The 12,506-nt window shown below is 44.1% G+C and overlaps 1 protein-coding gene across 1 annotated transcript; it reads left to right on the forward strand.

The window, feature by feature from the left end:
- Positions 1-1,402: 1,402 nt before the first annotated feature.
- HRG_09998 (glycosyl hydrolases family 16 domain-containing protein) lies at positions 1,403-2,374 on the forward strand (the record flags this gene model as incomplete). The annotated part of the gene is made up of 1 exon (XM_044868469.1): positions 1,403-2,374. One exon carries the CDS (start codon positions 1,403-1,405, stop codon positions 2,372-2,374), a length of 972 nt encoding a protein of 323 aa, XP_044716466.1.
- Between the last annotated feature and the right edge of the window lie 10,132 nt (positions 2,375-12,506).

Consider the following 12,506-nt stretch of genomic DNA (forward strand, 5'->3'; position numbering starts at 1 on the left):
GCTGACTTTCAAACATGCGGTTTCTGTTTCCGCGCAACAGGAGGTGCAATAATAGCAGAGAGTACGGCGAAAAGGCAGCATCTATGTTACACTGCAACTTGCACGGCCTGGCTCCCTTGTCGTCCCGAGACGCGTAGACGGTTCATGTAATGGAGGTTGTTGGGCTCAGACAACGTGCAATGTGTCCCTGGAGGTGCAGACAAGTCTGGTCTGTATAACCTGGTCGCTGGTAACTACAAATGGCAAACTCCACGAGATGCCGATGCCTATTTGGACCCTTTCAAGTCCTCAACTTCCCAAATACTAGCTCGGTGCATCCAAGTCTTTGTTTACTCTGTAGCATTCAGGAATCTAAACAGTGAGGCTAAGAAGAATCGGCACTGCTGTACGGAGAGGCAAATGTAGTGCCCGTGATTTTCAAAAACCTAACAAGAACCGAGATAAATGTTTGCCGCAGACACCAGCGCCGTAGTTTTGCATCAGGACGAGGAAAGAAATATACGGAGCAATTCGAAAGGAACCATAGTATACTATTGATCCCAATCTTTGGGTTACAATGTCGATGTCGGAAACTGGTTCGTTGTTTCTGGCAAGGACCACGATAGAAACCCGTAGCTTGCTGCTGACTTACTATCACGGGCATGGAAGCAAGTTGCAGGAGCACTGGAAAGTATGTAACTTTCCCAAACACTACAGCAAAGCAGTTGGCTCAATGCCCCATATTCACTGGTCCTCGGGGGCCTCGATATTGGAGGCCGGGGGCAGAAGCCTGGGGACTTGATGTTCACAAAATCTCACAATACCATTACAGACGGGTTAGTTAGAGTCAATGTTAGAATACAGCTTTGCTGTCACGTACGAATGTCACGTATAAGCAATGTTTGTGGTAGGTTCAACCAAAGCTGGCAGGGCAAGAGAGGCATTGAAGCCACGAACTATGACTCCGCATCAGCCTTCATGAAGGCGAGCTCAGGGGGTGTCGTGAAGCTCTCTCAGTCTGCCATAGTGGGCGCGTGCTCCCATTGTCGCTTGTGGATGTCCCAACTCTCAAAACATCGCGGTGCCATCATTCCAATCCCAAATGTCTCAAAAGGCCGGCTCTGATTCGCGCTATAATCAGTCAAGGTCTGAGGTTCTGCACCACAAAAAGGAGACCGCGACACTGAAATGCGGGCGATCTTTGTTGTTATTGTCCCGAATAGAAGTCGTTCGAAAGTGCTCACGCGTTTCTACTCAGAGTCAAAACTCATGCCACCACACGTATGCCGTATTATAACCATGGATTGACGCTGCCCTTGTTCATCAGCATGGATGATCTGTGTAGCTGGATGATCATCTCATTTTACTAACTCGTCGCTCATCGTGTTTCATTTCAGGCCTAGCATTGTCTCGGGCCACCAGGATGCTGCTGCTACTTCTGCTGTTCTCCAACTGGCTCGCAGGTTTAGTGATTCTACGAGGCGCAGACGCCTATCCAACGACTAATCACACGATCCACTCGCCTCGAGATGTTGGGGGAGTGACGATCCCTGCTGGCTTCTCCCGCTGCCTCTTCTTCGACGACTTTTCCGACCAACCGGTCGGCTTTCTCCCTTCAGCCTCGAAATGGACTCTCGACCTCGGGACGTCGTATCCCAGAGGCCCTCAGCGCTGGGGGACGGGCGAGATTCAGACGTACACGAGCGACCGGTCCAACATTGCCATCACAGACAGACAAACGCTGCAAATCACCCCGATCCGCCTCGCCGACGGAATGTGGACGTCTTCCCGCATAGAGACTACGGCGCAGTGGGACTTTGGCTGCCCCGCCGGCCGCCGGATCCGCGTCGAGGCCCGGATACGGCTCGGCAGCGATCCCGGGCCGAGGCAGCAAGGTATCTGGCCGGCGTTCTGGGCGCTCGGCTCCGACTTGCGCGGCAACTACTGGAACTGGCCCCGCGTCGGCGAGATAGACATGATGGAGTCTGTCAACGGCGAAGCCAGGGTACGGCGCGCGGCACACTGCGGCATAGCACCGGGCGGACCGTGCAACGAGTTCTCCGGCCTCGGCAACGTTGCCGAGCACCGCCTCGAGCGAGGAAAGTGGCACACCTTCGCGTGGGAGGTTGATCGACGACGGCGTGAGCGGCGAGACGAGACGCTGACTTGGTACGTCGACGGCGCCCAGCAGTGGACCCTGACCGAGTCGGATGTGCGCGACGAGAGCGCTTGGGACGTGCTAGTCGACCACAAGAAGATGTTGCTCTTTAACGTCGCGGTGGGCGGCGCGCTTCCCGATGCCATCGCCGGCATCAAGACGCCCACGGGTGCGACGGCTGGCGGTCGGGGGGCGAGCATGGAGGTGGACCATGTTGCGGTATTTGAGCAACTGTGATGGTCCTTTGAAACACCCGCGTCTTTCCTACAGGCTTAACGTGTTGAAATGTGGCAGGGTCATGCGAGTTGTGAGCTGGGTCAGCCCACGCGCGGCCCAGATGACGATGCCGATGTACGAGAACTTTGAGCTTTCGCCGTCTTGATGTTTGTGTAGTTGGTGCGGTTTCCCTACATATATGCATAGCTTGAATTATAGACTATAAATATTTGGAAGCTGTTGCTGTTTTTGGCATATCGAGTCGAGTTAAGGAGCTCGAAAAGGAGTAACCTAGGGGCCCTAGGGCCCATAAGGGGGAAAAACACCGCGCGGGAGGAACTAGACTAACCTTTCCTTTTATCTTTATCTTTATAGCTACCCTTTCTCTATTAGTTATAAGCCCCCGGGCTCTATAGCTAGTTGGGACTGCTAATAGGGGCCTAGGCCCTTATTAGCCTCGCTATGGCCCTAGAGGCTATATACGAGTAATAATATAAAAAAATAGAATCTCTTTTAAATACTACTTTCTTATCGTTTAAAGAGGCATGGGCTGCCTATAATATACTTATACGAGCCTATAGCTTCGTGTTAGGGTCTTGGCCGGAGGGTGGGCTAAAGCAGTGGACATGCTACTGACCCCTCTGCCACGCAGAGGCCGAAAAGTATGCTTGCGGGCAAAAGAAGACGGAAATTAACTAAGCGATAGCTTCGTCAATTGACCACGCATATCAAGGATGCGCCAGGGCGCGCCAGCGCACCCGGGCGCCGGGGCGGTATATATACTCCATAACACTTCGCTCTTATTATAGCTATAAAGAGGCCTAGTATAGCCGCCCCTTCGTACGCTTACCTATACTATTTAAAGGGTTATAAGTACGTTAATCGCGGTAATAAGGCTATTGCTAAACGCTAGAAAACGAGTATATAAATAACTAAGTACCCCTTTTACTTAGTCTTAAAGCTAGACTAGGTAAAGGAGTCTTAGTTAGTCTCTTATACCTTAAGAGACTCTTATAACTACCCCTTTATTAAGCTAATAGCCTACGCTAAGTATAAAGGGGAGCTTATTATAAATTACTTCTTTAATATCGTTTAGGTATATAATAACGGCCTATAATCTAGTATTATTATAGTATAACTAAGGGCATGCTCTTATAAAGAACCTAATATTATTAATATTACCCTTTAATAGGTCTATAACGCTTTAGCTTAGTATTATTAAAAAGAGCTTACTAGGTATACGCCGCTATAATTCCTTTATAATTAACTTTATAACTTAAACGACTTCTTTATTAAAAACGTACGCGATTAAGTTAGCCGACTTTCCTTACTCTTCCTTACCTTAAAAAGCAGTATTAAGCTACTCCGCTAGTTCTATAATATCTAGTAGCTTAACTATACCTATAAGACTAATCGCTTTAATATATAGCTCCTTAATATATATAGTATAACGTATATAAAGAAGACCTTCTTAATAGCTTTAGTCTTTTTACTTAGTAAGGCTAATAGCGAATATAAGTAGGCCCTTATAGCCTTACTAGTATACTTTATAAGCGAAGGAATTAAACTATAATAGGTTATTATTATAAACTATAACCTCGCCCTTATTAACGTCCTTAACGATTATAGAGAGCTTAAGAGAGTTACCTAGCTACTTTACTGCTAGTATATAGGTAAGAAAATTCTTACTAAGTATAAAGCTTACTTTTTAAAGGCTATAAAAGTCTTATAAACTAGCTAGGTTAAACGTATACTAAGCTTTATATTATTCTTATAAAACTAAGTAAGTCTCTTTTACTTAAAGACTATAAATAGCTTTAACTAACGCCTTTAAGTATATAAGAAAGTAAGGCACCTATCTACCGCTATATATTATACCCTTAAATATAGCTTAAGCTATAAAAAGAGAAGATTATTGCTTACTTTATTAATTAGAGCTATTACTTTAAGTATATAATAAACTTAGTTTTTAAGGGGCTATATTTATAATAAAGCGGTTCTTTTAATTATTAATAAGGAACTTTATTATAAAAGTCTTTAACTATTATAAGTTATAAGCTTAAGCTATAGCCTAAGCTATATAGTTATATATAAAAGGCCGGATCCTATATATATATATATAGGCTAGCTATATATAAAAGAGCTTTATATAGCTTATTAATATTATCCTATAAATAGTACCTATATATATACTTCTACTTACTCTATAGTAATATAAGCTATTAACTAATAAATTTAATAGATATCTCTTTAAAGAGGGCGCTACTCCTTTAAGGGAGCACTCTACCCCCCCTTAAACGGATAGAAAGTATTATAGCTATCCTAAAAGCGATTAAAAGCGCGACGGCTAGTAAGAAGGATAAGGTTCTTACTATACTAAGAGAGCCGTTTATAAGACTAGCGTTAACCCTTACGACCTCCGCGACGCTAGTTATAGCGGTAATACTACTAGCGTAGAAGCCGCTCCTTTAGCCGACTTAGGATAGTAAGCTAAAGTCCTTTTACTTCTTCCTTAGCTAGCTATAAATAAAGTTTATAACTAATAAGAAATAAGGCTTAAATAGCTATCGCGATATAGTATAGTATTCGCTCCTTTATACGCTACTAGAGCCTTAGATATAGCGGATCTCTAGATTTTAAGATAAAGGTAGCCCTAAGAGTAAACGCGACCTATAAGACTTCTTTTAATACCTAAAATATATATTCGGTAACGTATAAAAGCGGGAGAAGGTATAAGATAGGCTATAGACCCTTAAGTAAAGAGATAGATAAACCTTTAGCGAATTCCTCTTTAATTTTAAAGAGACGCTCTTATAAGTAATAGGGACTATAGTATAGGAGGATAGTATAAAGCTTATATAGCTATAGAATTTAATTACGCTAGCCTTATAAAAGCTACTTATCCTTATAATTATACCTACTAGCTATAGTAAGTATATAAGCTAGTTAATAAAGGTAGTATAAGGCTATAAGTAAACGCTATATTTTTAAAAGCTTTATAAGTATATACTATATAGTAGCGATATTATTACTACCCTTTTATAAGATAAAGGGCTAGCTATCGATACTAATAGGGATACCTTAATATTAGCTACTTATATAAACTAGGCTAAACGTAGTAGGAAAACGCTATTAACTACCCCTTATACCGCCCTATACTTTAAGTAGTAAGCAAAGTAAGTAACTAGTAAAGAGATTAAGAAGAAGAAGGCTAACGGCCGCTATTAACGTTATAGCGCGTTTATATACTTTATATTAAAATGCCCTTTCTTTTTAGCTAAGCGGCCTATAGCGGTTTAAGTTATAAAGATAGAACCGCTCCTTACCTTAGATAATAAAGAGGACTCCGCTCCCTTAAGCTTAGAGGAAAAAGAGTAGCTCTAAAGTAAAGATAGGCTCTAGAGCCTTAATTACTAGTATTAATAAAAGAGAAAGAAGAGTTATCCGCCTATATAAAAGAGGAGCTTACTTTAATATAGGTTATAATTAGTAATTCTTTATTAATCGCTACCTTTATAGATAAGAGCTACTAGTACTATACTATAGTTAATAAGGCGCTTATATAAGAAATATAAGTACTAGTAAAAAGGATAACCTTAAGGTAAGTAAAAGGCGCCTTAAGTATAATAAAAGGTATAGAGATTAAGGGTATTATATAGCTAGCTATAAAGGTTAACGGCTATTATAAGCTTATTATAGCTTATATAATCCCTTAACTAAAGTTTCCCTTAATTCTTAGGAAACCCTAGTTATTATATATAAGGTTATACTTAATTTTATACTAAAAGAAGCTATAGTTTAGGCTTATATAATACTAGGTCTACTATATTTATAGTTCTATAAGTATAAAACTAAGTATATAAGCTTTATACTTAGTATAAAAGGTCCTTACATTTATATTTATAAGAACTATATAATAATTAAAGTAAAAGGAAGGTTATATAGCGGCTAATATAGCGGTCTATATAGTTAGCTTAGTAGATATCGATAAGGCCTTTTAAATAAAAAAGCTAAAGTCGCCCTCTAAGCTATAGTAGTAGATACTAGAGCGCTTTTATAACCTTCTATAAGAGTCTTTAACTATTATAGGTTATAGGCTTAGGCTACGGCCTAAGCCGTATAGTTATATACGGAGGGCCGGATCCCGCACGTATATATACGGGCTAGCCGCGCATAGGAGAGCTTTATATAGCTTATTAATATTATCCTACGGACGGCACCTACGCGCACGCCTCTGCCTACTCCGTGATAGTATAAGCTATTAATTAATAGATCTAATAGATATCTCTCTAGAGAGGGCGCCTCCCCTTTAAGGAAGCACTCCGCCCCTCCTTAGACGGATAGGAAGTATCGTAGCTATCCTAGAAGCGATTAAAAGCGCGACGGCTAGCGAGAAGGACGAGGTTCTCGCTATACTAGGGGAGCCGTCTATAAGACCGGCTTTAACCCCTACGACCTCCGCAACGCCGGTTACGGCGGCGATACTACTAACGAGGAAGCCGCTCCCTTAGCCGACTTAGGATAGTAAGCCGGAGTCCTTTTACTTCTTCCTTAGCCGGCTATAGACGAAGTTTATAACCGATAAGAAATAGGGCCTAAATAGCTATCGCGATATAGCGTGGTATTCGCTCCTTTATACGCTACCGGAGCCCTAGATACGGCGGATCTTTAGATTCTAGGATAAGGGCGGCCCTAGGTAGAACGACCTATAAGACTTCTTCTAATACCTTATATATACGTTCGGCAATATATAGGGCGGAGAAGGCATAAGATAGCTATAGACCCTAAGTAAAGAGACGGATAAACCTTTAGCGAATTCCTTCCCGATTTCGAAGAGACGCTCTTATAGGTAGCGGGGACTATAGTATAGGAAGATAGCGCGAAGCTTATATAGCTACGGAATTCGATTACGCTAGCCCTACGGGAGCTACTTATCTTTATAATTATGCCTACTAACTACGGCGAGTATATAAGCCGGTTAATAAAGGTAGCTTAGGGCTATAAGTAGACGCTATATTTCTAGAAGCTCTATAAGCGTACGCCGTATAGCGGCGACGGGATTACCGCCCCTCTATAAGATAAATAACCGGCTATCGACACGGACGGGGACACCTTAATATCGGCTACCCGCACGGACCGGGCTAGACGCGGTAAGAAGACGCCGTCGACTACCCCCTATACCGCCCCGTACTCTAAGTAGCGGGCGAAGTAGGTAACGAGCGAGGAAATCGGGAAAAGGAAGGCTAACGGCCGCTGCCTATATTACGGAGTATCTACGTACTTTATATTAAAATGCCCCTTCCTTTTAGCTAAGCGGCCTATAGCGGTTTAAGTAGCGAAGATAGAACCGCTCCTCGCCTTAGATAATAAGGAGGACTCCGCCCCCCTAGGCCTAGAGGAAAAAAAGTAGCTCCGGAGTAAAGACAGGCTCTAGAGCCTAAATTACTAGCACTAGTAAAGGAGAAAGAAGAATTATCCGCCCGTATAAAAAAGGAGCCTACTTTAATATAGGTTATAATTAATAACTCCTTACCCGTTACCGCCCTTATAAATAAGGGCTACTAGTACTACGCCGTAGTTAACGAGGCGCTTACGCGAGAGATATAAGTACTAGTAGAAAAGATCGCCCTAAGGCGAGTAAAGGATATTAGGCGCGATAAGTGCAGTAATTAGGGGTATTATATAGCTAGCTATAAAGGTCGACGGTTACTATAAGCTTATTATAGCCTATATAATCCCCTAACTAAAGTTTCCCTTAATCCTCGGGAAACCTTAGTTATTATATATAAAGTTATACTTAGTTCTATACTAAAGGAAGCTATAGTTTAGGCCTACGTAATAGTAGGTCCGCTATAACGATAGTTCTATAGGCGTAGGACTAGGCGTGCGAGCTTTATACTCGGTATAAGAAGTCCTTGCCTCTATCTTTATAGGAACTATATAATAGGTAGAGCGGGGGCAAGGCCGGGCAGCGGCTAACGTAGCGGTCTATATAGTTAGCCTAGCGGATATTAATAAGGCCCTCTAGATAAAGAAGCCGAAGTCGCCCTCTAAGCTATAGTAATAGATACTAGAGCGCTTTTACGACCTCCTACCGCTATTCGAGTCCTAGGAAGCGGATAAGCTTAACCCGTATAAGCTAGGGGTAGACTATAGGATTATACTCTATACTAATAAGAAGGGGCAGGAACTACTTATACCGTTCGGACCGCTATATAGTATATTATACGCGGAGCTACTAGTACTAAAGAAGACGCTAAGGGACCTCCTAGATAAGGGTTTTATTTAAGTAAGTAGCTCCGAAGTAGGAGCGCCGGTCCTATTTATACGTAAACTAAGGGGTAGGATATAGTTCTATTACGACTATAGGGCCCTAAACGCAATTACGAGGCTAGACCGCTACCCCTTACCCTTAATCTTAGATACGCTCTATAACCTTTCGAAGGTAAAGTAGTTTACGAAGCTAGATATAAAATAAGCGTTCTATAAAGTATAGATCTCGGAGGGTAACGAGTAAAAGACGGCGTTCTATATACGCTATAGCTTATTTAAGTAGCTTATAATACCCTTCGGCCTCTTAAGAGCGCCCGCTACCTTCTAGCGTTATATTAATAATATACTTTAGGACTTCCTCGATAAGTTCGCCTCTATATATATAGATAATATCCTTATCTATATAAGCGGCTCCTACGAGGACTATATACGGAAAGTACGAAGGGTCCTAAAGCGCCTCTAACTTTATAGGCTCTACCTTAACCTAGATAAGTGCGAATTCGGGGTTAAGAGGGTTAAGTACCTAGGCTTTATTATCTACGTAGGCGTAGGTATATAGGCGGACCCCGTAAAGATCTAGGCGATTCGGGACTAGGCTGCCCTAACTACGTAGATAGGTATATAGAGCTTCCTTAGGTTCGCGAACTATTATAGGATATTTATTAAGGGCTTCTCTTATATTATAATGCCCTTAAACGAGATTACTAGGAAGTAGACCGCCTTTTACTAAGGGCCTATATAGGAAGGAGCGTTCTATACGCTTAAGGACCTATTCTCTTAAGCCCCGGTGCTGCTCTAGTAGGACTTCGACCGGTCTACGTTAGTTAAAGCGGACTATAGCGGCTAGGCACTTAAAGGAACGCTCTCCTAGGAGGTAGACGGGCGGAAGTAACCGGTAGCGTTCTACTCCTATAAGCTAACCCTAGCGGAGCGGAATTACGCTATTTACGATAAGGAGATACTAGCGATTATTAGCTACCTTAAGCAATAGTAAGCGGAGCTCTAAAGCTATAAGAGCTTTAAGGTTCTTATAGACTATAGGAACCTTAAGTACTTTATAACTTGCTAGCACCTCTCGGAGCGGTAAGCCCGCTAGGCGGAGTATCTCTTACGCTTTAACTTCTTAATTAAGTACCGCCCTAGGCGGGACTCCGCGGTCCTAGACGCGCTTTCTTAAAGGGATTAGGACCGGCCGATAAGAGCGGACATCGAGGCCCGGGATCTATAGCTTATCCTATAGGAAGCACTACGGACTTATATAAGAGCTTCCCTAGTAGAGGAAGACGCGGTTCCCCCCGCGCCCTTACCTCGGTCCGGCGAGGAGGGATAGACCGGCCCGGGGGCGCGCGCAGCGAGAGTATTCTAAGATAAGGCCCTTTAATACTTATAAGATAGGATAGCGGCTCTAGACCGTACCTACGAGGGCGTGCGCCGCGCTATTAAGTCCGGCGCTCGACGCTTAAATCCGAAGCTAAAGCTAAAGGTATAGGTAGCCGACTACTATATTAACCTACGGGGGCATCTACGCTAGCGGGGGAGACTATAGGTACCGGGCGCACTATATACTATAGAAGCTAAGGAGAAGGAGGGACCGCTAGAGCTAAATAAATAGAACGAGCTCTAAGGGAGGCTAGTCTAACTTATCTATAACTCTAGCGTCGTAGGTTACCTAGGTAGATAGGGCATAGTAGTAGGCCTTACGAGGGACTTTTACTAGCCCCTCCTATAGTACTACGTTCGTCGCTTCCTCCGTAACTACGATATCTACGGCCGTACGAAGATCTAGAGGGCATAGCTTAAGGGGCTACTTAAGTAGCTTCCGGTACCCGACCGGTTCTATACGTATATATAGATAGACTTTATAACGGACCTCCTACTTATAGAGGGCGGCAACCGCTATATATAGGTAATTAAGGACCGACTTAGTAAGTTTATAGTATTAAAGCCGATGCTATCTATAGATATAGAGTCCTATATAAAGCGCTTCCTATAGTACTAGGCCCGCTTATATAGCTAGCTAGCCTTTATTATAAGTAATAAGGGATCGAATTAAACTAGCCGCTTTTAGTAGTACCTATACTAGCTACTTTAGATTATATAGCTACTTAGCACGGTATATTACCTATAGACCGACGGAGGGCCTAAGAGGGTTAACTAGGAGGCGTAGGCTTGCACACGGCTATTATGGCTAACTAAGTGAACTAGGACCAGTAGCTCCCATAACTTATATTAAATAGTAGACTATATACCTTTATTAAGATAGCCCCTTTCTTTATAATATATAGCTTGAACTACCCTTACTAGTTCCTTTACTATAGATATAGTAGCGGAGTAGTATAGTAATTCGTTACTAGAGGGCGCGCCTCCGTTTATATAAAAGCTATAAGAGACTATAGATTGCTAATCACGATAGCCGCCGCGGCGTAAGATTAAACGGCACGCTAATAAGACTAGGGCCTAGTAGATAGGTTCATGTGGGAGATAAGGTATAGCTAGACCTCCGTAACTATAGGTCGGCACGACTAAAGAAGAAGCTTAACTAGCTATACGCGAAGTTTATAGTATAGAGGGTTATTAGCCTATAGGTTATAGAGCTCGATAGTCTCTTAACGGGGGTCTATAATAAGATTAATATAGACCTCTTTTATAAAGCCTCCTTTAACCCGCTGCCCGGATAAGAAGTAGCGGACGCTTAACCGCCTATAATCGAGGTAAAGGGAGAGGATAAGTTTAAGGTCGAAGAGATATAGGCGCGCGCTAAAAAAAGGTCGGTAAAGGGAAACGCTAAGAGGTCCTCGTTAAGTAGCGCGGGTATCTTAACCCTATATAGGAACCTATATATAAGTTTACGGGAACTATAGCCCTCGATAAGTTTAAAGCCTTATTTAGAATAGTAGACGAGAACGACGGACTAATAGACTACCGATAGTAGCCTAGGCTAAGACTACGAAGTAGGTAAAGTAGAGTAAGTAGTTACGATAACGCGAGCGTAATTATATAAATAGAGATAAAAATAGTATTTATTTTAGGGCGGAGCCCATAGACTACCTAGACCTACTCCTTATCCTTATCGTTATCCTTATCCTTATCCTCGTCGTCCTCCTCTACCTTATTAGCGGCGGCGGCGCTCTCTAGGGCGCTTAGGCGGCCCTCTAAGCCCGCGAGCTAGTTAGCGGCAGCGGCGGCTCCGGGGGCTCTAAGGGCGGGGGGGGCCCGGCTAGTAGTAGCGGCGGGGGCGGCGGCGGGCACGGCTAAGGAGACCGCCGATAGGGCGACGGAGGCAGTATCCCTAGTACTAGGAGAGTTAGTAGCGGAAGTAAAAGAGCTAGATAAAAGGAACTTACTTAGGGACGAGGCCCTAGCACTTAAGGGCGCGGAGATTATAGTAGGCGGCGGCGGCGGCGGTAAGGCGCTTCTTAGTAGCCCCCCGTGCTTACCTATACGCGCCGGCCTTCTAAGCCGACGCCGTAGCGAGCAGGACGGGAGGCGCCGCCTTATAGGCGCGGCCGGCACGCGCGTACTAGTAATAACTACTACTACGGCGGCGCCCGACTTAGTCGGCGTAGGGGAGCTCCTACGACGCGTACCGTATATAGGGGGCCGCGCGGGCGCTCTGCTTATGCTTAGCGTTTATACTTTAAGAAGTTAGCGGAAAATAGCTACTACGCTCGCTAGGTAGCGGACTTACGGGGGTAGTAGTAGCGGAGGCGGGGGTAGAGGGGCCGGGCGTTACGGCCGGCGGCGGGGATAGCGTCGTTACCTAGAAGGGCGACGTAAGGGCGGCTAGCGTAGCAGAGGCAGAGGCGGCGGCGGTAGGCGCGGTCGCGGGGGCGCGGGCAGGAGCAGCGGTAGCGGCGGAGCCGTCGTCGGCCGTGCCTAG

This window comes from Hirsutella rhossiliensis (genome assembly GCF_020360975.1).
Source record: "Hirsutella rhossiliensis strain HR02 chromosome Unknown scaffold00014, whole genome shotgun sequence".
Lineage (NCBI taxonomy): Eukaryota > Fungi > Ascomycota > Sordariomycetes > Hypocreales > Ophiocordycipitaceae > Hirsutella > Hirsutella rhossiliensis.